Source organism: Stylophora pistillata, chromosome 13 (genome assembly GCF_964205215.1).
Source record: "Stylophora pistillata chromosome 13, jaStyPist1.2, whole genome shotgun sequence".
NCBI lineage: Eukaryota > Metazoa > Cnidaria > Anthozoa > Scleractinia > Pocilloporidae > Stylophora > Stylophora pistillata.
The window spans coordinates 222772-249858 of record NC_142531.1 but is presented as its reverse complement, the minus strand read 5'-3'; the positions used below and the strand labels follow the sequence as shown (position 1 = coordinate 249858).

The 27087-nt window shown below is 37.6% G+C and overlaps 2 protein-coding genes across 3 annotated transcripts; both read left to right on the top strand.

Annotated features, from left to right (window-relative positions):
• The first annotated feature begins 3666 nt into the window (after positions 1–3666).
• LOC111334672 (uncharacterized) lies at positions 3667–8736 on the top strand. Of its 2 annotated transcripts, none has more exons than XM_022940482.2 (4): positions 3667–4100; positions 6011–6235; positions 6368–6845; positions 7421–8736. In XM_022940482.2, the coding sequence occupies exons 1-4, from the start codon at positions 3993–3995 to the stop codon at positions 7786–7788; spliced, it is 1179 nt and encodes a 392-aa protein (XP_022796217.1). In that variant the 5' UTR covers positions 3667–3992; the 3' UTR covers positions 7789–8736. The 2 variants fall into 2 exon arrangements, with proteins under 2 accessions (XP_022796217.1, XP_022796218.1); XM_022940483.2 differs by lacking the exon at positions 3667–4100 and adding an exon at positions 5748–5926.
• A 1050-nt stretch (positions 8737–9786) lies between these two features.
• Positions 9787–25785, top strand: LOC111334658 (ornithine decarboxylase). The gene is made up of 15 exons (XM_022940464.2): positions 9787–9954; positions 10070–10208; positions 12185–12308; positions 12743–12839; positions 14496–14572; positions 14677–14762; positions 15429–15515; positions 16130–16175; positions 16543–16631; positions 16830–16911; positions 18940–19023; positions 19364–19570; positions 21570–21752; positions 21982–22100; positions 25039–25785. The coding sequence occupies exons 3-15, from the start codon at positions 12207–12209 to the stop codon at positions 25166–25168; spliced, it is 1389 nt and encodes a 462-aa protein (XP_022796199.2). The 5' UTR covers positions 9787–9954; positions 10070–10208; positions 12185–12206; the 3' UTR covers positions 25169–25785.
• The last annotated feature ends 1302 nt before the right edge of the window (positions 25786–27087 follow it).

Here is a 27087-nt window from a genome sequence, read left to right as displayed (position 1 = left end):
TTTTGCGGATCTGAAAGGCTAAAGAGGCTGGTGGTGTTGTGTCGTCTAGGATAATTAAATTACACAGCAAAACTTTCCAATTCACAAATACGAAAAGCGGTGAGTAGAACTGAACGTATGTTTGGTTTGACAAGCGGTAATATCTCATATTTACATCAAACCAAACCGGCGTAATGCTTCAATGCAATTTTCTTTCTCAGACAATGCTATATAGTCTCTTTAAAAAAGCTGGTATTTGAATGAATTCGCGGCTTCGGGTATTGGCCACTCTTTGGAAAAGATATCGGCCTTAATTTCAGCTCGTTAGTCATGCCTTTTTGGGATTTGTGTCAGGAGGAAAGTGCTTTAATCGAGATGACATTTGTAATTCGCATCAGAAAATTGATGCTGTTGGAAGGAAAAACTGGCGAGGAGCAAGGCTAAACCGCCGTATACAAACTAAGAGGAGGAGTGGTTTATACCACTTGCAACGCACCAGCTCAGTAGATGCTCTTAGAAAAAAAAATATGGGTAACTTAGAGATAAAGAAGAGTCAGCCCGAGATTCAGAGGTTTTTTTCTTTTACTGGATAAAATTTCATTTGTCTAGTTGACGATAGATGGACGAACTCAAAGGAAAGCTCAAACCTATTAAGAAAGAACGTTTTGCTTCTCGAATGATTATTGCTATGTCTGACACTAAGGATGCCGTTTGGACAGATACAGCACATAGAGGGTTAGCTGAAAAACTGCAAAGTACATCTATCAAAAAAACCTTTAGATAAAAAAAAAAAAATGCCTTGAACACGAAAATTGAAATAAGAGATTCATTACAGGGACAATGACATTTAAACCTTACCTTACAAAAAAGACGTCATCCAAGAAATCGTCTATTGCCGATAATTTGAAATTTCCTTCTGATTTGTTTCTCTTTGCATTTTATGGCTCTACATGTCTTAGTAACTAAACCGAAACTGTTTTAGCAGAACGAGCAGGTCAACAGACCGGAAAAGAGCAAATCAACCAAGTTTGCGATGTAATTAACAAAATGACACTAGTTTCTTTGGCCCACATGAAATTTACCGAGAATGTATCAATACCTTTCAATAACTACATTTTGGCTGCTTGTATCTAAAGACATCTGCTCCCAACTTAATTATATCTAATGGCATAGCTTTTGAAACACTGTTCAGCACTAGCTTGCTCAGTAAGGCCTTTTAAATCTAAAGATTTTCATAAAAATAAATTTAAAACGCAAGGATTACTTGTCCTCAAGCAACAAATGTCAGAATGATAGCTCTTAAAATCCTAGTGGTAGGGCTGTGGCAATTTATCGAAAATTTGTAAAATGCTATTGCTTCCAATTTCGACGGGTCATATGAGTGGGCGCTATAATTGCAAGTAATTTGTGCTTTTTTTTCTTCATTCAGGATATTGAATTTTACTCGATCTGTCGTGCTCTGTTGAGTTCTGTTTTGTACCAAGTGACCGGAAAATTGAATGACTTTAACTTCGATCAGAGGAAACAAGAACTTAGCTCCAACAAATAACGGCCTGTCTACCGAACACCTGCACTTTCTTACATCACGTTTCTTTCCCATGTCACCGGGACAAACTTGAGATTGAGCCCCATACAACGAAAAGCGCAGGTTATGATGGCGGTCAGCGCGAAAAGAAAAAAATGTTTATATAAAAATAGTCGCCGCTTATGCCGATTACACACTTTTAACCTCCAGTACTTGAGCAGCGACAATTTATTTATTTGGTTATTTTTCACTGACTTTTTCCGGACTAGTATAAAGTAGAAAACTGAGAAAAAGAGGATGTTCATAGTTTCCGCAGGTACATCATGCTAAAAAAGCCTGCATGTTTGACCCTTGTACGAGAAAATACTTAACACTTTGTCTGTAAACAACATCGGAGACTGGCACACGCTTCATATCTAATATCACAAAAATATTGTGTTTATTCTTTGAGGTTAATTACGACAACAATAATTCTTTTTCTCACGCTGTCCTGATGTGGATTGCAACGTATCGACTGCACTCTGCTGGAGTTCTTTCTGTGATGAGGTCGACATAGCTGAGTGGACAAAGTTTTTCCAACAACAATAAAGGGACGCTATGTTGGACCTTATTTTGATTTGATGTTTCGTGCTACACACATGGCGGCCGGTCAAATATAAGTACGAATGTACTTTTTACAATGAATCATTCGCTTGTTTAGGTGACTCTCAATATTTAGAAAACGTATTCGTTTAGAGGTGTCCCATCATTGAATGTAATAGATACAAAGGTTATTATGGCTGAAATTTTTTGTTTCGTTTGACCAAAGTGTGCTGTGTCCCCGGAATGGACGGGTCATTTGATGCGACTGTCAAGTTTCTCCACACTCGTGGTCAAAGGATATCAGACCCGCCTGGTCCGTTTAGCTCGCATGCTTTATCGTATCTCTCTGTGCTTAAAAGATCTCAGTATGTCTGCGCTTAGGTACGGTCCGCTAGATATCTGTTGCGTTGAGGAAAACGCCCGATTATCACTGATGCACATACTGGAAATACCACAATTTACAACGGTGACGTAAGAGCTCATGAAATTACGAAACTACACGTGCCTACTTGTACTTAGAGAACCCGGCAGCCCTTCCGAGATACATAGAAGATTAAAACATGCCTTGACCATTTGACTAGCTCTGGGTCAAAGTACAGTGACCATCTACAATGTGTCGTCACAGTCCGCAGCCCCCGTTACAATCACAGAGAATGACGTAAGAAGTAGGAAATGAGGAGTACCTACACCAATCATCCCACCAACCCACATATAAGCTCCCAACAGTCACGTGTTGTGTGGTCTTCTGCGAGAGAGGACCGTATGCCTAACCCATGCCAGCCTCTATAACTAGAACTTCCACATTTTGGAAAAGTGTGTGAATTAAAGAGAACCCGGAATGCGAATGATCGTGCTCTCCAAGAAGACGAAATTGAATCAGAAATTATCGAGGCGCCGTCGGATTTCCTCGGGCGCCGTAGGATACGATGATATTCCAAAGAAGTTTATATTTACGTAACGTCTTTGGTCTGTCTCAGTATACACTAGCAAATAAAGTACCACTAAGTGAAGGGTATTTCTTATATTCCGTGGAATACGCAAATTAAACTGATGACGCGAGAAATTCAGGTTTGAATTTTAAACTTCATCTGCGTTCAATTTTCTCGTCATTTCTCAACGCAAGTCAGTTAGAGTACTGTATTTTCTAGAAAGATTACCTCATTATTTAATTTGGCCACCGCACATGTGAATTCAAATAATTCCTTTCATAAACACATTCAGCAAATAGCACAAAAAGCTGGGTGGTCAGTGTTTCCTCTTTGTCTCATATTTGTCCACACTTACACTTGTTCACAGTTATAAACATTCGAAAAATACCACAGACGTTAGGATTTCAGATGGACGTAGTGATTGCAATAGTTAAACATGACGCAAGACTCCCTTGAAAAAATCCGACAAAGCCAGGCTAATATAATTCGATCAAAGTACAAAAAGGACTCGAGTTGAACCCGTGTTCATAGCGTGATATGACGTCGCACGAGTCCTCGTGTTCTCATTGAAGATGGTTCTCGACCAATGAACGCTCGAGATTTCCACTAGTTGTTTTAGAATGGTTAGTGGACTCTGGACACGTGCACCGACATAGAGAAAACCGAGCTGTTTCTCTTCTTGATGGAGCTCTCCCAATATTTTCCCCCGAAAATCATAATTTCCGATTTTAATAATGAATTTTAAGCAATTCGTTCAGTCAGTAAGCTGAAGGCGATGGTAGCAACGCGTACACTGGACAGCGTTTCATGCTGTTCATGTTCACACCCCTTCCCTGCCTTGACCCCGCCTTCAACGACCTTTAACTGTTTCATTTTACCGCAAGTCTAAACGAAAACAGCTCACGGACAGCTGAGACAAATTCCTGCTGGAGAACACTGCGCATTGCTTCTTTAATAAAGAACTTGGTCTCAGCAGTATGAACGGAGGCCCGAGTGACAAAGGTCGAAAAAAACGAAATGTAACGATTTGCAATGCGCACACTGTTATACCAATTACTGAACGGCAGGAATATTCAGAGCCAGAGGTAAGTTGAAGTTCATTCCAAGGCTTATGCTGCATTTCAAAAATTGATGTTCAAAATAGAAAGCGGAAGTATTCGAACCATGTTGCGGGCCTATATCAAAACTCTATGTTTTCTAAGTAAGTGGCTTCGAAACTGATCAAACACATGTCAGGACGAGAGATGATGCTGACATTGCAAACCATGACTCAAAAGATCAATTGTTTTGAAGGTGATCTAAGGGGAATTAATTTCCATCTTTACTCTATAACTTGTTAATTAACAGATTTCAAAAACAAAACTGCTCAAGCGTTATATAACTATGCATCAATCATTATTTAACTTAAAAGATGAAAACGAAAAGAAAAAATGAACGAAACATGCCAGGCATTCATCACTTGGATGGAATACACTGATTCATAAATTGTATACAAAGTGCGATCCGTGACAAAAATTATCATAAACTGATGAACGGAAATTCGCAGAGATTCGTTGAGACACATCCCAGTCTTTGACATTTAGTCTACTAAACGCGTTCCAAGGTAATGTAGAAAAGAAAACTAAATCTAAAGCTTCTGGAATAAGTTGACTCGTCGACACAAACAAAGCGGAGATTACCTTCTTTAGTAAGTCCGTGGAAATATGACTATAATTAGTCTTGTGTCCTACAGCGAAGCTTGTGCAATTCTTTTTCGAGTGCAAAACTACTCTTCCTTAGTAAAATAAGGAAAAATGCATATTACGTAAGAAACGAGGGATTGGCAAATGATTAAGCAGCTAAATAATCGGGAATCACTCGACAAACTTTTCTTCTTCCTTTTTAATAGTTCCTGATGTAAGGCACGTTATTTGACGGTATGATCAACACGCTATTTCTCCTAAAAAAATCAACACGACACCCAAGTCAAATTAGAAGGTAAAGGGAACAAACAAAGGCAACAAATACAGCGAACCGGGTTAAATCAGTTCCATTCGCTTTTGACAGAATGTTGACGGTTTGCTTGTGAGTATTTTAATAGAAGGAAAAGCGCTCCGTAGATATGCGTAGTTGAAACGTGCCTAATGAAATTCAATTTGACGAGGCTCTCAAGTAATTTTAGAGCTCGGTTTAATCTCACTGTCCGCATTTCCACGTTCGACAGAAAAACTTATCACTTAAAGTTTTTGTAATATAACCTTATGATTTGCTTCATAGTGTTTAAATTCGGGCGGCGCCCTATTTTCAGTAATTTAGAAATGATCTAAGAGATAGGTTTGGCCTTAAAACAACGCCTTTGTATAGGCGAGGCTGTTCTTAATGTCGACTCACGAGATGGTTTTCGTCGCTCGCAAGAAAATTGAAAACATTACATGAGATGATAAACGTGACAAGAAAAGTATTCTGCCTGAGACGTGTGAACCTGTGCGTGATTCTTCAGAAAAGACAATGGTCGTTCGGTTAATGTTGTCACGAAAAAAGACAAATCGTCTACACCTGACCAAAACTGATCACGTGCTTACTATTTTGGCCTTGGCAGAAGTAAACAAACCCTGTTCGTTTGGCGGGACAAAGTTCGTTTTTAGTCTCTTACTACACGTGAGAACGGTTCAATTCACGCGCTTTTCACATGAAGGTAGCGCTCTGATTGGTTCACCGCGCCGGAAGTGTTATGTGATTGGTCCAACCCCCCAAACGCCCTCTGTACTGCATGATCTTCGTGCTGATCTAAGTTCAATCATCAGAAAACGATAACAAAAATCCCCTACGCTTTTAGTCATCAGCAGAGTTTTTACACGATTATCGGTGAGTCATGTACGCTCTTCCTATGTCTCCTCCTTCAACGCCTTCGTCGCCGTCTAAAGAGATGGAAGTAAGTGAAATCAGTTCGGATGCTTAGATATGCTCAGTTATCCAGTGACTAATTTTTTTTTACGCTCTTTTGTGTTCACATCAGGAGGACACGAATTCCGTGCATTCGGATGGTGAAGGTTGTCAAAGCGAAACGAGTGAGAATGTCGACTTGGATGCAGTTCAGTCTCTCCTTGCTATGAGTCAATGGTCGCCTCATATTCCAGAAAGGAATACTCCGAGTCCTGACTCTGGGCTGTCTTCTATAAGCAGAAATTCGTCGAGCGCTTCGTTAAGTAGCGCGACTTCCGTTGAGGACGAACCAGAAAAGGTGAACACATTTATTTCCTTAACTTAAAGTAAATCTCTATGCAGTGTTATTCCTGGTTAGGAATCCCTCTTTAATTTCTACATTTTATCTTATTCAGTCCACTAACCGATTTCCTCCATTTTTTTTTTACAGCATGAAAACAACAGAGTTCAAGAAACAGCCGAGTTTGGAATTCCTCGTGGCAACTCTGGACTTTGCTCTCCCACTTCGGGAAATGTTACACTAGGCGCGATTTCTACTACAGCTGCACCTTCAGCAACAATGTCTACTTTGCCTTTAAAAGTTTTCCCAAACAGCGTAAATATGAATCAAGTTCTGCTCGCAAATGGCGGACCGAATCTACCAGCTGGTGCTGTAGTTGTACTTTGCCCTGTAGCCACCACAAACGGAACTACCACGGGAGTAAGCAACATTTCACAGTTACAGCAGAGAAATTTTGTCGTCACTCAAGCAGGACTTCTTCCCCAATTTCAAGGACAAAATCAACAAGAAACCGAGAGTGGAAAGAATCAGACCAGTCGTAGAAGAAATCACGTTTGTTCGTTTGAAAACTGTGGCAAAACTTACTTTAAAAGTTCCCATTTGAAAGCTCATATGAGGACGCACACAGGTATTTATTGAAAGTCATCGTTTTAAGGCAAAAGGAAAAAAAATGAGATCATCCTTTTTATCATCCAGAGTTTTCTGTGTTTGATAATACTCCCAGTTATATGGATACTAACCAACAGGTTTTGATTTTCTGACATCACGGAATTTCTTTCGTATTGGCATTGACATGTCTTGCCCACACACACCTTTGTCCTGCCTGCTATACACCCACCAGCTGATCACGTGAAATTGCAGTGTGCGATGCATTATTATGTAAGAGCGTGCGAAAACTGCAAACCCTTAATTGATTCTTATTTTCACTTTAAAGATAATTAAAACTGTCTCAAGGAAGGTTTTTCTTGAACCTTTGATATCAAATAAGATTTTTTTGCTGAATAGTGTGGTCCTCAGTTTTTTTTTTCTAGTTATGTAACACTGTCAGTGGGTCTTTGTTATTGCGCTTGGTGTTCAATTTCAGAATTCTTGATAACATGGCGGACATTTTTACAGTAATGTACCCTGAGTTTTTGTAATATTTAGCTTTAAATGAAACATTTCAATCCCTTTTAATTTGGGTCTATTTTGTTTACTTTGTAGGTGAGAAACCTTTTCCTTGCACTTGGGAAAACTGTGACAGACGCTTTGCAAGATCTGATGAACTTGCAAGACATAGACGGACTCATACTGGAGAAAAGCGTTTTGCTTGTCCCCTCTGTGGAAGGCGTTTTATGAGGTCAGATCATTTGACGAAACATGCAAGAAGACATATGACAGCCAAGAAAGTTCCGGGATGGCAGTTGGAAATGAATAAACTGAACCAGGTTGCCACTATGCAACAGCCAGCATCTAATGGCACACAACAGCCTCTGCAAATAACAAGTAACTCTTTACCAAGTATGGTAATGCCAGTGTCAACTGTGAGTACAGCAACATTACCCACTGGTACACAGTCAGTGCATTCATGATTGCATAACAGTTGAAGGTAGAGAGAGGAGGTGGCCTCTGACTGTGGGCTATGTACCATCCACATAAGGAAACCACAAAGATGGATGCCAAGTCAAGTTTGGATAGTGAAATAAGTGAGGAGACTTCCTTTTATCAATATAATAAACATTTGTACAAAATTGATGCAACTACGATCAGTCTTTTTAAGAACAACCTGGTCACACCAAAGATGACTTAAATTTTGAACCATGCATAGGGAAATTCCTCCTAAATCTAAGTTATGATAGTTGTGTTAATTTAGTCTGGTTAGCCTCCCATGCAGGATCATGACAATTAGGTAGTATGTTTGTGATGATTTTGTTTTATGTTTGTCGGAAATCAATTAAAAAAAATGGAACTTGTCCATTGACATTAAGGGCCCTTAAAAGATTTTTTTGGTTGGCATGGCCTGTGCTGCTACATAGAAGAGTTTAATATATTTGCTGTATATAGGAAAACCAGTTTATTTAGTTCTGCAGGTTGAGTTTTTGTGCAGGCTGTCCATATTGGCGTTAGTGAAGTAAAGAAATAAATGTAAAATCAGCTAATGAAGTAATTATCAGTTTTAAAAAAGTTGAAGTTGCTCAAGGTTGTATTTGAAATGTAGGTTTTAAATATGTAACTGCCTTGAAAACTATTAGGTAAGATGTGTCCATAATTTCATATTAAGTATTTATTTTAGGTAAAGAAAAAAACCAACTGATTTAACACATTTAAGACAAAATTGGACTTACATGTTGTGTACCCCTCATTTTGAACTTTGCAGGAATTTCATACGTTTAAATTATTTCGGTCCCTTTCCATTGAAGTAAAATTGTACTTAACTACACATAGGTACATGTAAAAAATATGAAAATTTAAGTTATACTTTTTTTTTTAACACTCTTACACCGATACAAGTTGTAAATAAACTGCCTTATTGAAAGCAAGATGCGTACGATTTGCTTGATCAAAGTCTGCCCCGTTCCTTACACCACAGGCGCTTGGCTCTTGAAGGGTTTTTTGTATGTGAACTTGTCCTAATTGAATATTAACAGACGACCTTCTCTGATAATTGGTTTGCGTCAGTGGGGAATATTTTAAATATCAAGTGAGGGTTTCGTGTAATCACGTGAAAAGCACGAGCTGGTCACAGTGCTGTTACTTTATTTTCTTTATGGCTGGTTCCAAACTCCGCGATATTTTCGGACATGCAAATTTACTTTTCACGTGAAGGACGCTACAAATTATTTTCTCGATAGAATAGAGAAACGATATTGAGGTTGTATTAGATCAAAAACGAACGAAAATGGTCAAGAATGAAGAATTTGAAGCGGCTTTGTTGTTGTTAATGATAAACTTGAAAAAGATTTAGGACTTTCAATACTGTGCGCACACCGCGTGTGACGTAACTTTGAACCATTGTAGCAAGTGGAAGTAATCGTTTCATCGTGGCGTTTGGCAAAAGGAAACTTGTCTCTTTTAAGACCCAAGATCATACTTTCACGGAGAAAGCATGGAGCCATGGTCAAGTAAACGAATAACAATGTTTTTTGCACTTGGTATAAAGTACGTTGCCCAGGCAAGGGACGGCCATTATTATATTCTGAGCGTTTTTCGGTTAATATATCATTTTCAATCTTTTCACTTTTTTTCAAATTTCTATTCTTTTCGTTCTTCTTTCAGTGTATTTCTTTCACGAAAAGACTGGTCAGATAGCGTACTGAGACTGAGTTGAAGAAAGGTTAAGATAAAACAAATTTCTTCTCGGCTGTAAGAGTTCGCTTTGCCATTGTGGGCTGTTCATGCGACCCACCCACAAATATTTCAAATTTTTTTGCCCGTTCAGGTACAGATCCTTTTAGATCGACCCCAGGCCTGGATTGTATGAACCCATAGTTTTGTACATTATTAAAGTTGATAATTATGTGCATAGATTAGATCAGGCAACCAGCCATGGGGCTTGCGTAATCGTGTAGGACTACCAAACTGACCAATCACAAAGACGTTGGCACATGGTCGCATACAGCCAACATTTTGATGGTCCTGCTTGTTCTGTGTCTGAATGCTCGCTCGTCACTAATTTTTCTTTAAAAGTTTAAACTAAATCAGTCACCATTCCGCGTTTAAAAGAGGGAAGAATTGTCTGCTGCGACCCTGCGGTGAAGGTGAGACATTTTTTGTCCATATTTCGTAGAACTACTGACACTTTTTTATGCGATATTGAAGTCCACGTTGACAGAAAGTAATGGCGGTACAACTATCTCTCTTTCAACTTATCAGGGCGGCCATACTGCAAAGATCTACTCCAACTGCCCAGAAGCTGACTTCTTGAAGAAGGAAAAGTTCGAATTCACCTTCAACGTGGATTCCGACCCAAGCTAGCGTTTGCTAAGGGTGTATTTTTGATAACAGTCGTCATGTAAGTATGAAACCATGTCTATTTATTTCGACGACAGCCATCGTTAAAAACGTACGCCAACCTGATGAGTTTTAGAGAGGAATACTTTGTAATGGTATTATGAATGCTTAGTTCATGGTTAAGGTTGTTAAATGTACCTACATGGCTTTTTTGCAATAGAGTATTTAAACGTGTGTTTTCGAAGAGGAGCTTTGGTTCTGTGGCTCTCGGCGAGCCCTCGAGCTACTCTTCGTATCTTCCGTGCACCCCAAACATCCGAAGTGCTTTCTATCTCGACGAACGCACAGCTAACGTGTGAACCAACAGTTTTTCTCGACGTAACTTATTCAATAAGGTTATCCATAAATCTAAATTTATGCAACATAATGGACGGTGATTTTCGATAAAAACTCTTCTTTCTAAATAAAGACGCTAAGATGGAATAAGAACAAGTAAAGGAACAAAAATGATGGAGGCACAAAAATCAAAATCAAAGGTTTCAATTTCACAATAGACCACACTGATTCTGGAAAGGCCTGTTCCAAGGCAAAGTGAAAAAATAAGTACTACTGCATGACCCCTACAGCACTGCGCACACAATCAGATAGAAAACTATAACTTAAGGGAAAAAGAAGAAAAGTAAAAATAGTCCAGTTTTTTGATGGATTGTGAGCTTCTTGTTTTGACTCAAAGAAATCAAAGGAAAAGTTTTTATTCAAGAATAATTTTGTTAACTCACAAGAGGCCTTCAACATTGCTGATCTGAGCAGTTTGCAAACTGCATGTGACATATGAACATTTAGGGTAACAATAAAGTTGATGTTGGGCAAGTTGCAACCATTTCCACTAGCCTCAAGGCTCTTCTTATTGGCCTCACACTTTCATATGCAGACAGGAAAGTGAAAATTTGTAAGTTGCCTCTGGGGCAAGTGATGAATTATATCCATTAGCCCAAATGGGATACTGACTACAATGAGTGGCACACTCTACTACTACTTGAATTTTTTCCCATCTCAATTTCATTATTGCTTGGTGTTGCAAAATGATCACAAATTTCAACATTGTGTAAGGGGAAGGGGGAACTTGCAAGTAACCGGTCAGAGATGAATACAAGATTTCTGTTTATTATGTCAAATGGAAGTACGTCAATCACCTAGTAAAGGGAGAAATGCAAACTACTTTTGCCACTCATTTCAGCCCCACATCTATCAGTCAGGATTCTCTGCATGCTGATATGATAATGGCCTTGTCACCATTGAGTCCCTGTGGCTCTGTGTTAGCATTGGAGTGTGAAATCTGAGGTCTGATACCTCATGGGGACTCTAAAATTTTTTTTTAGCTCATGGTTGTGACAAGATGTAAAAAAAAAATTATTTCACATGCATGTATACATTTGTTATCAACAAATCAGTAGTGAGATAGTTTGATATGTTTATGAATATAAATGTAATGCAGTAAATGGTTTGAACCCGGGGGTAACATGTGAAGGTGTAGTCTGATCGTCCGGGTGAGTGTAGTCCTGAGAAGGACTGTTGTTGGTGGCAGTGACTGACGTTTCGACAACCTGTACGGAAGTCATCATCATAGTCAAGTGAATTCCGCACAGGTTGTCGAAACGTCAGTCACTGCCACCGACAACAGTCCTTCTCAGGACTACACTCACCCGGACGATCAGACTACACCTTCACATAAATGTAATGGGAGACTAATCCAAGAACTTGGAATTAGAAAATGATCTAATAGTCTGTATACATTTGTTTCATGGAGACTTGTTTGTTGTCATTCCTTCAACATTGTTCAATAGCAAGTTGTTAGAGTACACATACACATGCACCTTCCTATACTATGAAACAATTATGGTTTTTACAACTGAGTTTCATAATTTGATATTTCTGAGTGTTAGCCCTGTTTTAGAGCAACTATATTCTTGTAATACCCTCCACCAATGCAGGACCACAATTTCTTTAGAAACTTATTACCTTTATTTTTATTCACAGCTTTCCTGTGTAATTATTCAAAATGAAGGGTTCTATTGGAGAAGATGTCATACTTGACATATTGGAGGATGATTTGTCCTGTGTGGATGTTATTGAACAAAAACTTTGTGCTCTGGGGAGAGAGGTTTGAATCTGTTCATCTCTTTAATTTAATGTACTAGTTTATGTTGGGATTTGTAGGTCATTAAAGGTATAGGAAAAATACCAGCTGTGTTGTACGTATATTTATATATATATATATCACTCAATTGGAAGTCCTTAATGTAAACCTAACCTCAGATTATTATGTTTGTGAGGAGACCCTGACTATCTAGTGGGCTCTTAAGCCTTTTTAAGTGTTTGTAATTGTGTATATTTATAGAAGTAGCACAAACAATACATTCTTTAACTAAAGTAGGTAGATCTATCATTCATGTCTATAGGGTTAATCTGGTTTTGTAAATTTGTATTGATGATTACTCCAAGTGATATGATAGGTAAGCAACAAAACCAGCTAACTAAGATAAAATAAATATGGGAAATAAATGGTCACTGTGCTGTTGTTTTGTTTGTACCCAGGACCCTGATGATGCTTTCTACATTGTAGACCTGGCTGATGTTCTTCTCAAACACAAGAAGTGGGTTTCTCTGCTCCCTCGAGTGGAACCTTTTTATGGTTAGTGAAACGTTTTTTCTCCAGAATTAGGAAGTTATTGTACATTACAGCTCAGAGCTGCATGGCCAACGCCCATGCAAAACCTTCACACATTTCTCGCATTTTTGTTTTTGTCATTTAATGCAATCAGCTTACTTTGGTTCTGCACACTGTGACAAAATCTGGCTGTTGAAGCATCAAATAGGCATTTGCATATCTCAATATCTAAAGGATGAAATGGCTGTTGTTTCAGTGAAATGTTGAAACAACTTATCATGAAACCATAAGTATTTCGTAGAATATGTTGGCAAAAACTTTTAAGAAGGGATTAATAAACTTGATGCACTTTTTTCTTGTTGATGTTAGATTCTGGCCTGAGATTGTGACTGTAGAATTACTGTAGATGCAATTTGATCCAAAAGTTTGCTAAATGCACCTGTACATTTTCTTGACTTTCATTGGGCATCAAAATACATCTCAGTTTTTTTCGTTACTTTATTTGAATGATTGTTATGAACTTTGAACAGAGCCTTGTGGTCGTGAGCATGGTTTTAACAGTGAGTGATTTGAAGCTTTTGAAATGTTGGCTCAAACCTCTAAGAAGTACCACTCTGAGAAAAGTGTACACCTTCCTTAAAAATCAGGTGACTCTCAACAAAGATTCCCATGCACACTCTCCTGTTTACTTTAACAGATTCAGTTGCAATTTTGATACTGAATATGAGTTTAATGTGTTACCTTTCAGTAAATACTGCTTTTTTTTTAAAACGGTTTTGCCTGGTTTTGCTTTACTCCTACTTTTATTCAAGCTTAGTGTTACATGACGATGATGGCTATATGTTCATTGATAAGAGTTGAGTATGGCACTGTGCTTGAATGTTGTCAGTTACCACTTGAGTAGAGTTTTGTTAACAATATTGTTCGTAATGTATTGCTCAACATTTGAGTTAATACAGTCAGCTCAAATTGAAAAATGGTGTTTACTTTGACCAACTGTTATGTTGTAATTTGAATTCATGTTATTTTAACCAATCAAGGGGTTCTAGCAGGTGTGGCAGTCTTCTCTTCTAGTAAACAGTTTTATTTTAATCTATATGTTTATGAACTCAAAGGGAACCACAAATGGCAGAATGGGATCTGATTCTCTTCCCTAATCCTATGAACCTAAAGTCAACTTGGTAGAACAGTAGGAAAATGTCTTGCATAGACACATGTTTAAAGGTTCATGTTTTTTTCTCTAACTTTTACAATAACAATTTTATTGTATTTGATATTTCTTGATCTTGTTTGCTATCTAAAGAAGTTGCTAGTTCTTTGAAAAATAAATAAGTGAACTGGCTCCAAACACTGCAGGACAAAACCATGTAATGTTGCCAACATCGCAATCACTTTTTTGTTTTAAACCAAACAACTTTCAAAGGTAAACAAAGGGTAAAAAAAAATGAGCCTCACACATACTAATTAGCCTCTTTCTCGTGTGTTTTTTGAAGTGCCTCTTGAAAAGTTGCATGCTTTTTTTAATGCGCTTTTTGCATGCATTTTGGGCTGAGTACCTCTGAGCTGTACTGTATGTGAAATACTTAAGGATAAAACAACTTTTTGTTTTTGTTAATCAGTCAGTTTTTATGTCCAGTCATTGTAGTGGCTGAAAACTTCATGTGTTTTGTCTCCATGTAGCAATGAAATGTAACTTTGATCCTGTAATCCTAAAGATGTTAGCAGGATTGGGAATTGGTTTTGATTGTGCAAGCAAGGTATTAAATCCTTCTTTTAGCATCATTATCCAATGAAAATCACTGAGGTGTCATTATATGAATCTCTTTATTTATTTTGAAATTTCTAAAAACTGTTTTTGCAGAGTGAAATGCAAACTATGTTGGGGATGGGTGTACCCCCCTCTAAGATTGTATACGCCAATCCTTGCAAGCAGGCTTCTCATATCAGGTTAGTCAAGATGTTTTCAGCTGCATAGCTATTAGACCGGAGTATTGGAGCTTTGCTGCCAAGAAGCTGTAGATATAATAATTTTCTTAACTCTTCATGCAAGTTTTGATTTGTTTCTAACCCTAACCCTAATCTTAACCAGTGGTAGCCATCTGTGTTATTTGTTAAGCTTTTGATATTGGAACATTTCTGCAGTATTTATTTTTGGCTACCATTGGCTCATTTTAAGTATTAATTTGATGTTTTTATTAGTTAATTATTTATGGGGGCCACTGGTTTATCAGTTTTTGTAGTAACAAAGTTGATTATTATCAATAGTCATTATTATTGTTGTTATTAATTTGTAATAGGATAATGGTGCCTTGCACCTGCCCCTTTGAGGTGATCAGAGTAGAGTTGTTATGTAGTTTTGGTTTTAAGCATTTCAATTCCATCCTCACATTCAATGGCATTATATTTCTTTGTTAGTCTTGAGAAGTTGATGGTTATTTCTAGGGCATCAGCTCATTATTTCTCAATTACCATAGCCTATAATGGTACTTTTATAGTTAGGAGAATGTAATTAATGATTGCTATTTGAAGCTAAAGGGTTTTTGGCCTGCTTTCTTTATTATGATTTTAGTATGTTCTCTATTTGATATAATGTTATACTTAAAATCTTGACAGATTCTCTGAGAAGCATGGTATTTCTTTGATGACTTTTGACAATGAGATGGAACTACACAAGATCAAAGAGTTGTACCCTGCTGCAAGGTAAATATTTCCTCTTAACTGGAAATAAAGAGTGTTCTCATCAGGATTTTTCCTTGGGGAATCTCAGGGCCTCTTCTGCTGAAAATGGGGGCTCTGTAATAACATTAGGGTGGTGAATGGTGTGTTACACGAGGTACCTACCTGATCCAATATGGCAAAGAGGTGTTCGTTAATCAATAGCATACACCAATCTTTACCAACTACAGGGAACCAACAAAAATAAAGGTAATAAAGTTAAACACTTTTTAAATTTGTTTCATTTAAACAAGCAAAATGCTGGGGTGTTAGTTTGACCATTAAAACTCTGTACTTAATTGTAGACCCTTTAAAGTTCATTTGACTTGTAGCTTGCCCTTGCACTCTAATGGGTGCATGTTCTTGGCTTTTAATGCACCATCGGTTTTTCTTGAGGGAATCCCAAAATGCCCTCAAATGGCATGTTGCAAAACAACACACCAAGATTCCTAGACAAGCATATTCCAATTCAGCCACCAACTCAACATAGATCATACACCTGTTGTGTTTTCCTAGAACAACCCTACCATTTAAAAGTACTTGACCTTAGCCTTAGTTTAGCATCCCAAGACCTTACAAACTGGTTATCCATTTTGTAGATTACTTTTGCGCATCAGGACTGATGACTCCAAGTCCCTCTGCCAGGTTAGCACAAGGATTTTTGTCCTTTGTCTGTTTGGTAGGTTATTGAATGCTGGTTGTCTGGAAAGATGTTTGGAATAGTTTTTTAGATGTGCAAAACCACCCTTAACTTAAAAGAGAGCAACTTATAAAGGGACAACAAGGATTAAAGTAAGAACAAAATCTTTGAAGCTCAGTGAGGATTAAAGTGGTTTGCAAATCATGAAGTTTAAAACTGAGTTTGAAAACTTTAAGAGGCTCAAATGCTGGTCTTGCCCTTGGTAGTTTATGAGAAATATTTTTTTGCCCTATGGCCTTGGCTAACTTGACTACCCACTCTGTGATAAGTTTCAAATTTTCTGTTGGTTAAAACTACTCTTGTTTTAAATAGCTTGGAATCAAGTATGGTGCTCCTTTGAAACAATGTCGTCATCTCCTTTCTGTTGCCCATGTACTGAATTTGAACGTAATTGGAGTAAGGTAATGTGGTGAAAAGCATGTTATTTTTTACTGATGTTTTTCTTTATTCTTTGGCTGTGATGAAAATGACTTGCCCTTTCTTAATTTTCTTATGTGATGAGTATGTTAATGTACTCTCTGAGCCAGTTTGACCTTAATGATTTCGGTGTCAGATCACTTCATCTATCTTGGATTAAAAAGTTGTTTTGTTCTGTTTAGTTTTCATGTTGGCAGTGGATGCTATGATGCAAGTGCATATGCAACAGCTATCTCAGCTGCCCGCTGCGTGTTTAACGTTGCTGTAAGTAAAGCTGGATTTAAATTTATAGTTCTTATATTGAGAGGAATCAACATCAATATTTATCTTTTTTAATTGTGGATCAAAATGTGACCCTCCACAGGAATTTGGGTAAAAAGGTGAATGCACGGCATGTTAAAATGACACGTTAAACGAAAGGTAACAAGTCAAATGACATGCAAGTTTGCTAGCAGTGTGTCAAATGGCACGCCTGATTAAAATTTTGCTTTTGTTTTTATCATATGCTGAAAACAAAACCACATGTTCAGTTGAACAGAGAAGTGTGCCAAGCTCGTAAAAGCAAAGAAATGATGCAAAATGACATGGTAGTGAGCAAAATTGCACACTGGCAAGTGAAAGGGCACACTGACAAGTGAAATGGCACATTGATGAGTGAAATGGCACACTGACAAGTGAAAGGGCACACTAGCTTACCGGGCTCAAGTCCTTGAAAAATGCTGTTGCAAACTAGCGACAGAGTCATGCGTCTTCATTCTGCAACGATTTTCATCTTTCATCCAATCACAAAAATTGGATAATTGTGAGCTCTTGCGCGAAAACGTTCCAAACAGTAGCCGTTCGAACGGTGAACGGAACGGCAAGCAAACGGGTGACAAACGGCTTGGCAAGCCGTTCGTAACAGATACTGTGAATGGATGAATAGCTAATTAAAATTTTCGAACGGATGAGGTTGAACAGACAAACGGCTAATTGAAGTTTTCAAACGGATGAGGTTAAACAGATGAACGGCTAATGAAAATTTTCGAATGGATGAGGTCAGAACGGATAAACAGCTAATGAAAATTTTCGAACGGATGAAAAACGGCTAATAAAAATTTTCTAATGGCAGCGGTCAAACAATTGATCGTCTGTAGAAATTATTTGAACAGATGGGTTTGCAAAAATGAACGCCAACACAGGCATCCATGTAAAAGTCTTTAGGAAAAGAGAAGGATTATTTCATGAAAGCATCATGCGTTGTGTGACACGGTGTTAAGTTGTGCGATTGCTGTATTTTGCTGACACACCAGAAGAATATTATTGTATCTACCTACTTAAATTTTATCGAGGGTATTTTTTTGCTCAGAACAGTTCAGTACTGCTTCAAATTTAAATTAAGACCGACTCAAGAACTGACGGAGTTCGTTGAAATGTATGCGTAAGCTTACTTTGCGCGTTTATATTAAAAATAGGCCTCGTCTGAGTTAATAAACTGAAATATAAAACATTTTGGGGTTTAATCCATTATGTATTTTTCGGTTAGCACTGTTTCTATTTTCTAGTTTCTTTTTAATGATTTGTATCGCCAGATGGACATGCAAGAATTTAATACTTCGAAGCTTTTAACAAACGCTCGAAATGGTGACTTTTAATCTCTCGTTCGTCCTGCTACGTGTCTTATTGCATGTGTGCAATAAGGCATAGATGACACTTGTGCCTTATTGCATGCATGCCAAATTGCACATCTAGCATGACATTAAACATACCACCTGAGACAAAAGCAAACAAAAGCTACTGTGACACTCTGTTTTGCTTATTAAAATGTACATATCTGTGACATTAAGACATGCTCAGTGGGCCATGTCATGGCACGTGTGCCTGTGGAGGGTCACAAATAATTAAATTTTAAGCTCTCATTTTTTTGTTGCTTGACATTTCCTCAAATTGTAAATTACTTTCAAACATTAGAATTGTGCAATTGTGGAAAAAACATGTTCTTAGACTTGCACGTACAGAGGATAATTTATCTGCACAAGCCACCAAAACAAGGAAGTAACTTCCCATGTACTTTGGTTTGTTTGGGCATTCTAGATAAAAGGCTTTTGAATAGCAGAAAGCTTGAAATAATTATCTGCTTGGTCTTAAAGGCGGGTGAAAATGAACATGGGTCTTAAATGATAAAACCTAAAAAATTCTACTGAATTTGGTACCTTTGACAGCCTTGTCCAAGCCTCTGTAGACCAGTTTCTAAATTGTATACTCTTATCAAATTATTTTTGTGCATTTTCTCTGTTTTAAATTTTAACTTAGGGTGAAATGGGATTTAAATTTTCAATGCTTGACATTGGTGGTGGTTTCCCTGGAGCACCTGATGCAACCATTACATTTGAAGAGGTTAGTTTTGTCAGTTAACTGTTTAAGTATGTGGGAACTTCATGGTGAGCTTCAGTAGGCCATAGTTCTTGAAAAGATGAAAGTGCTTTTTGAAAGCAAGAGTTATCAGTGCATCAACCATTGTCTCATTAAAAATATGAATATAGATTATAAGTAGTCCGGTGAAAGATAGATGATGAGATTGGTGTTAACTCAAAAAGTTTTCAGTGTTTAGCATGGATGATCTCAATCAAGGTGTGCAACCTTTTGGCTAGCTGAAATTGATCAATGAACAAAAATAGTCTATATTCTGAAACAAACAATTTAGCAGTCTGTTTGTTCTCTTGATTCCTTTTTGTAGATTTGTTCTATTCTGAATCCACTGCTGGAGGAACATTTCCCAGTAAGCTCAGGTGTCCGCATCATAGCAGAACCAGGCCGTTTCTATTCAGCATCAGCCTTTACTCTTGTGCTCAATGTTGTTGCTTGCCGCTCTGTGAAGGCCAGTCAGTTCAGGGGAAATGACCTGACTATTGGTAGTGCTGAGTACAAGGACTCTGATGAGCTAGTAAGTTTTGTACAAGTAGTCATTGGAATATTGAATCTCACATTAAGAGAGAACCCTTTATGATTATGTGAAACATAACTAAATTCCAATAAAATGGTGATAGCTGTAAGTGATTTATGACTGTCATCAAATAACTTGATCCTACCACTTTAGTGTATTATTTAATTAATTTTTTTGCTGATAAGAAATACCCTTTCTCACCTGAAACATCAGTGCTTTCAATAAGACCCGGCACCCACCGGAGCTCCGATGGGTATTCTATTATGAATTGCCAGGTATATTTCACTGCATTCAAGTAGAATTAAAAAAAAAAAAAGAAAATAGAAAAAAGTAATTAATATATTATTGGACTATTCACCTCATTTAGATGGTTTCTTTCTGTTTGATTCATTTATTCACTGATGGTTTTTTACCGATTGATGTAACCCAAGACATTTACTTCTTTGTGTCGCATGCTTTTGCATAATTAAATTCATCAAGTGTGTGGTGGAAATAAACATCACGTCATCAGGTACCAAAATAACTTTAAAATAACTTCTTGCTGAACTAGAATGGTCAAATAATTTCCAACGAATGAAACAAGGTACTTCTTAAGTATTACTTAGAAATCCAACTTGAAAATCAGTTGGTCATGCTTGTCAATAAATTCACATGAGCAAATCAAATCTGGAACTTTTCTGTAAATTTATCATGCACATATAAAAATGCTTCTCTGGGTCTTAACTACAAAGAGAGAAACAAAAACAGCCATTGAACACTTGGAGTCTAATCTTGAGTTGAAATAAACACAACATTTGCTGTTAGAAGTGATAAAGTTAAAAAGTAAAAACTGACTCTGTAGCCACCTCGTTTGTGTATCGAGCAATAGGTTTGTGTGTTAGCAAATGGAAGATATTTTATTTGAAATACAACGATGAGTTAAACAATCGTTACAAAGCAAGTAACATTTAATAATCGTTCACTGGACTTCACTCCTGAAATTCCATTTGAGGTCAGCTAATGTGACAAATCATTGCACATTGAAAATTACATCGCCTACTTGGAGCCTAGTTTCCAAGAATAGCACGCGACCAATGTAGACGTGATGGAGAAGTTTTTGGGGAAGTGTGCATGCCAAACCAGGCTTTTTAAGTGCAGTGCAGAGTTTTTTCGGAGCAGAAACTGTATCAAGTAATGATAACTAATGTAATCGCCATTCAACAACATGCATATTATATTTGCATGCAAAGAGTTAAATGCTAAGATATTTCATTTATTTATTCTGTGTACGTAAAAAGTTAGCATGATTTTGTGACCCTTTTCATCAAGTCTTTGTGCAGAAGTTTCACAAACTACATATAACATGACATAAGTTCATTGTCTGTCTTTACATTGTAATTCCTACTAGTGAATTAAGTGATGATTTCTCTGTGGCTTACATAATATTTTCTTTAGAAAAGGTAAAACAGCCTTCGTAAAGATCACAATTTGTAGACATTCTTTCTAGAGGGAAATTGTCCCAGGCTTCTCATATTACTCTTCGGTGGGTGCGGTACCGAGGTAGCCACCTGTTTCAAGTCTTGTTGAAAGCAATGAACAGCATTAAGCACAGTAAATCTCTGTATGATAACCAAGTAAAAGATGCTAAGTTAGATTTTAGTGTAGTTAGATATTAAGTGGTTTTGATTTTCTGTTAATGGCATTTACAGAAAGAAGATTATTCAAGTCAATCTCATTGCCATGTTCCAACCAATAATGTAGCTCCATTTTCTGCCTTTAAAAGCACACACAACCCACAATTCTTCTATTCGCTCCGACGAAGGGCTAACGCTTGAAGCGTGAGCTTTTGTAATCGTTACGGTGGCCAATTTACCATTTCAACTTTGTTGATATATCCAAATTATTTCGTTACCCCCACCGACGCAGCCCCAAACAGTTTCTTTAGAAACTATCAGCCTTTATTCATTTCTCCTCTATTTGTGTTTGGTGACTAATTGTGTATATTCAATCTTCACTTCAGGGTTTTATGTATTATGTCAATGATGGTGTGTATGGTTCCTTTAACTGCCTGGTCTTTGATCATGCAACTGTGCACCCTGAAGTTTATGGTGCTGACCAGACTGCTCCAAAATTTCCATCAAGCATTTGGGGCCCCACTTGTGATTCTTTGGACTGTATCACTAAGAGTGCACTCTTGCCAAAGGTATATTTTGAACTTACTTTGTTAATGTAAGTAGCACTACAGTTTTACTCTTTGCAATGTATTGGTCACCAATTCTATCTTAAAGGTAAGTTAAACTCAGAGACTTTGTACAGAAGTTTGAATTAATGACTGGCAGGAATTAATTCACAAGTTCCACCTTTTTTCATGTACCAAGTTTGGGTCATTAGTCCAAAGAGGAAATTTCAGATTCATCTTATGTTTCAATCAGATTGAAGTTGGGCAGTGGCTGTATTTTAGAAACATGGGAGCCTACACTTGCTCAGCAGCCTCTACCTTTAATGGATTCAACAAACCTATGAAGTACTACACTATTTCCAACAGCTGCTGGTAAGGAAAAGATGCTAACAATTTTAGAAGTTGGGTCATTTATGATTGGATAATTTGGTTTTGTCATCTGAGGTGATAATGTAATCACTGTAAAGAGTTTCTAAAACTGACATTCCAAGGATTAGCCTGTTGTTAGAACGTACAACAAATGTTCTGACAAAAGGCTAATGCTGGAAGTGTCAGCTTAAGAAACTCTTTATGGAAGCCAAATTACATTATCAACTCAGTTGAGAAGACCAAATTCTATATTAGTACTCCCCAGTGATGCAGGACCACATTTTCTTTAGAAATTTACTCCCTTTATTCGTCTGTGACTGTTTGCCTTGGAGTCAGGGAAGGCACATTAAAGGTCTGATTGTAAGGTTTGGATTTGAGCCCTGGTTAGGTTTTCAATCAAGACACTAAAACAATAGGCTTTAAGTGCCTCATTATATTTGGAACTAAATGGTACCTGGCAAATTTAGGGGGATGCTTGAAGAATTGCTAGTATTTTGTGTAAATGTGTGAAGAATGTGCAATGTAGGTCTTTTTGATGGCCTTTTCAAGATGAGCAGATTATTTTAGGAGCTCTTTGTTGAGGGATGTATTATATATATCCCGTATATCCTGTAATTTGTGTAGGATCCTATGATAAGCCTACATTTCATGAAATCCTCCTATGTTTCTCATGAAATTTATTAAAATAGGATGACTGCCTCATCTCACTTTCTTATTATTTGGTGAAGCCAATAAAATTGAATCTTAAAATTGATGGTAACGATATAGCAACGGGCCTCCTGTGGTAATAAAAGACCAACAAACCGCTACTTAGGTTTCTTATTTCAACCAAACTTTGTTCAACTTCGCAGAGTTCATGTTAAGAAAAACTGAATTACCCAAGCTAGTTTTTCACGTATGTTTTAGTGCAATCTTTAAAGACCTTATGGCTTAAGCCTCGGGGTAAACCAAGTTGTAGGACATGCCTAAAACTTTAATCACGACTTTCAGCTAAAATATAAATCTCTTTCGGTTAAGATTAAAGCAGTTTTAAAATATCATTAGGGAGTTTAAGCAAATCGCTACGGCTGGCGCTGCTACGGCTATCGTGGTTGACGAGGCTTAGGGAGTGTACGTCGCCGTAGCCCGCCAAAATTAAACTTTAAGCAACGCGAACTACAAACCTAGTACGGCTGAGAAGTTTAAAACCACTAAATTAAGCGTCTTCGCGGTAGTTTTTGCACGTCTAAAAACTCAAAATGACTTCGTTCAAGGGGGCGAGGGATTCCAACGTTTGGAAAAAAAAATTGTAAGCGATCCTGTGCACAGTGAATGAGTGAATTAAAATATTTAAGCTTATGTGTTGTAAAATTGCCAATTACAAGAGAATGTTACGCAAATTTCGTTCTCCTCGCATCGTTTTCGTGATAAGTGTTTGTTTAAGCATAAGAATATACATCGTCTCTTTCTACGGCGCTAAACTGTAATTTTTTAAGTGTGAACGTGCCCAATACCGGGAACTGTCCTCAGGCAGGCGGAAACACTCCAGCACATAGTACATAGTTAATACAGTGAACTTTATGTTCAGCCGTTTGATGTCGTTTTAGCCCGCTCGTGCTTTTGCACCTCTTCTGACATAGTCCACATACAAGGTTGTCGAATTCAACCCATTGTCAAGAGATTTTAGTTTGATATAGTAAAAGAAAACGAACATAAAAACGTGATAAACAATTATTGTAGCTCTTCTTCCAAAATGCCTAAAATGGCGTCGAAAAATCGTCTCCGAAAATAAATACGTTATTGATGTCCGGGACATTGTTTGGTATGAACATCAAGCTTGTGCACGGTCATTGTCACGTGCGGGTACGGTCAACCTTCAGGTATGAACAATGGACCGTTTCTTTGAATTTTACCACGTTTCATAACCAGTTCGCTCTATTAACTCTGCATAGTAACAGTAATCAAGCAAGTGAGCACAATCCAAAACGGTGAAAACCTACCAAACGTTTCCTCGTCATTCACATGGTTGTATTTAAACCCTGACATCTTGAGGCAGTTACATGGCAAACGTTACGTTTGTATCCTTGTATGCGTCTTCCCTTGAGAGATAATTTTTGCTGTCACACCCCCATTCCCGCCCCTTCGTTGATAAGGTAATTATGTTGGTGTGAGAGAGAAAAATGTTGTACGGACTTTTTAACTATTTACAAGTGAACAACAAGATCAACAAGTGTCGAAGACGGAAGATTATTATTGTGATTACACTTGGTAAGAGTTTATCGTTTGTACAAGACTGTTCGTTTAGTTTCTACGTTAACTTAGCCCTCTTTTTCCACCCTGGAATACACTGCTTAGTGATGCATAAAAACTTCGTTCAAGAAATAAGCAAAATCGCTTTTAAACGGAGGAGTTAGGTTGGTTAATCTTTACTTTATTACAAGGTATCCCTAGAGAGAAAACAACATGGCCTTCCTCATCGAGAATCTGCTTGAATACAAGTGACTTACGCATTGCGCTGTAGACCTTTGATCCAGTATTTTACTCTCACTTACCTACTTGTATCACATTTTGAGTTTTTTGATTATCCGTTAAAGAAGTTATTACATCTTGTGTTATGACATTATGCATGAGAAAAATTGTTACATCTCGCCTTGAAAAGTTGTTACATTTTGTGTTGAAGTTATTACATTTTGCGCCAGTATTAGATTTTTCGGCGAATGCTTTTACATTTTGCGCCAGTATTACATTTCGCAGCGTAATAGGGATGTAGTCTGTTCTTTTGATTTGGTAAGTTGAGAAAGAGCGTTGATTTTTTTTTTGTGTAATCTTACCCCGGGCAGTTTTAGCATTTTCTCTTTTCCTTATGTGTATATTGTTAGATATTTTTTTTTTCGTTGTTGTTTTAAGTTTTCCCTTTTGTGCTTGGAACTTTAACCTTAGGGCGTTGTAATCCTTTTCCTAGGCCTATGCTGAAAAAGGTCTTGGAGAAGATTGGCTTGAAGGTGCACTGGCCTTGTCACATTTCTGCAGATCACAAAACGGCCATTGGTAATGGCCCTGAATCTTTGGAAATAATTACCTCTGCTCCATGACTTGTGAGGGAGAGAGAGAGAGAGAGAGGAAAGCCAGCTCTGTTTACTCTATTCCTTAGTTAACTGCGAACCAAACATAAAGATTGGAAAGGGTTGATAATATATTAAGCACTATACAAATGATATACCAGATTTAAGGTTTTGAAGACAAATACCTATATTTAAAACCTATAGACTGCTTCAGAGCTGAAGTGTATTACAAGTAGTTTAAAGTTATTCCAGTGGCTAATTAATGATAAAATGTAATTAAGATAACTGTGATTCCACCTATTTGATGGATTTGTGGCTCTACCTTGTTATATTTATGCTCTGGCCTCTAGTAGGAGTCTTTTGGCAATGCACCAAAGAAAAGGTTACATTTATGAGTTACAGTAGACAATTTGTGTGAAAAAAGATTTTATTAAGTCATAATTGTGGATTTTTTGGATGTGGCTTTCCCTCAAACGAGTCATGTTAACTGATGAACTATTGTGCCACATAGTGGTTTAAATTGTTGTTGTTGTTGTTGTTGTTGTTGATCTCTCCACGAGAGTTAATGGGCATAAAAGATGTAATAATTCTACAAATGCACATTTATACAACCTTGAAAGAGAAGTAATAAATCTGTAGTTACGTGGTTTATGACTTTGTTTCTGCTCCATTTTTTCTGACATTGGCAATCTAATTTTTGAGAAGTGATTTTTCTTATGGTGCCCATATCCTTGAGTTAAACTTTTTTCCCTAAGCTCCCAAAAATTCCTTAAGGTGATTCCTCACGCAGTCGTTGCTTTCGAGGTCGTAATTTGCATTCTCGATAAACGGGCTTCGTGCACGCTTTGGCAATAGCCTTTATCACATCAATGAATTTCTTTCAATTTCTCCAATTAAAAGGGGATCACTTATACACCAAAATTATACAATAAAAAAATACAATTAACAGTGCTCTTTCAAGAGATTTAGAGTATCGCTTCTCTTTACCTGGTCTATTGATCGATGAACAATACTGTGTTCTGATAGCGTGATTTTTATGTGTAGTAAAGGATGTGCAGTGTGAAACTAAGAAATCACCTCTACAAAACTTTTCATTCCCAAGAGTCGGAAAATCAAACTCAAGTAACGGTCTCTTGACTCGCATAAAAATAAACAATAGCCTCCAAATGGCGCGAAAACGTACCGGGAAATTTGTCCTCGAAGGTCAGTTCTCCTCGAGCCTCGCTCTCAGAAAACTGTACGCATTGCGGCATGCGGAACAGATAAAGAGGGTAAGCATGACGGGGAAAGCCGAGGACGACCATATGTGACATTTTTCCCGCCAAGTTTGGCGTTGGTTCTGCTGTTCTCGACGTGAAGGGAGAAAGTTTCACGTTAATGAAAAACATTGAGTAAAAAGTGTTTTCTTCATTGCTGTGGAAAGACATTGGAATTGTGTGCTTCAGGGCAAAGCTTCTTTACTCTTTCTTTGATGTAAAATGACTGTCTTGTATTGAATTTATCTCGAGATTATCAGATAGGAATGAAAAAACTCAAAGTACTGTGAGCTCCGTACTATTGTTTCTAAAGCGCGAATCATGCAAATTTCTCTAGCATTTCTCCTTTTGCTGACCCTCGACGACAGGATTCTCCAGGGAGAATGTGGCACCTTTCTACTATATCAAGAAATGGATAGACATTCTCGGATAAGGACGAAAAAACCGTAAGTCCCGTCTGCTCCATCTTCTCTCTACTGGTTAGCAGAGGACGTTAAAGAACCCACACTTACATGGCATCCTTCTTCAAATCCTACCGCTGTCTGGTTAGCTCAAGTGGTAGAGCGACAGAATGCCGCACGGAAGGTCCAGGGTTCGAGCCCTCCAGTAAATATCTCTGCAGCGCTCCTTTTCTTAACATCTTGCAAGTAATCACTGAATTTTTCAAACAGCTTCAGCTCTTTTTCGTAAGTC

Bases quoted from the DNA above. Each gene is read 5' to 3' on its own strand.
- LOC111334672 (XM_022940482.2), top strand. From the start codon at position 3,993: ATGAACGGAGGCCCGAGTGACAAAGGTCGAAAAAAACGAAATGTAACG. The intron at 6,236-6,367 runs GTGAACACATTT...TTTTTTTTACAG, and splicing joins TTGAGGACGAACCAGAAAAG to CATGAAAACAACAGAGTTCA. The intron at 6,846-7,420 runs GTATTTATTGAA...TTTACTTTGTAG, and splicing joins TCATATGAGGACGCACACAG to GTGAGAAACCTTTTCCTTGC.
- LOC111334658 (XM_022940464.2), top strand. From the start codon at position 12,207: ATGAAGGGTTCTATTGGAGAAGATGTCATACTTGACATATTGGAGGAT. The intron at 12,309-12,742 runs GTTTGAATCTGT...GTTTGTACCCAG, and splicing joins TTTGTGCTCTGGGGAGAGAG to GACCCTGATGATGCTTTCTA. The intron at 15,516-16,129 runs GTAAATATTTCC...TCCATTTTGTAG, and splicing joins GAGTTGTACCCTGCTGCAAG to ATTACTTTTGCGCATCAGGA.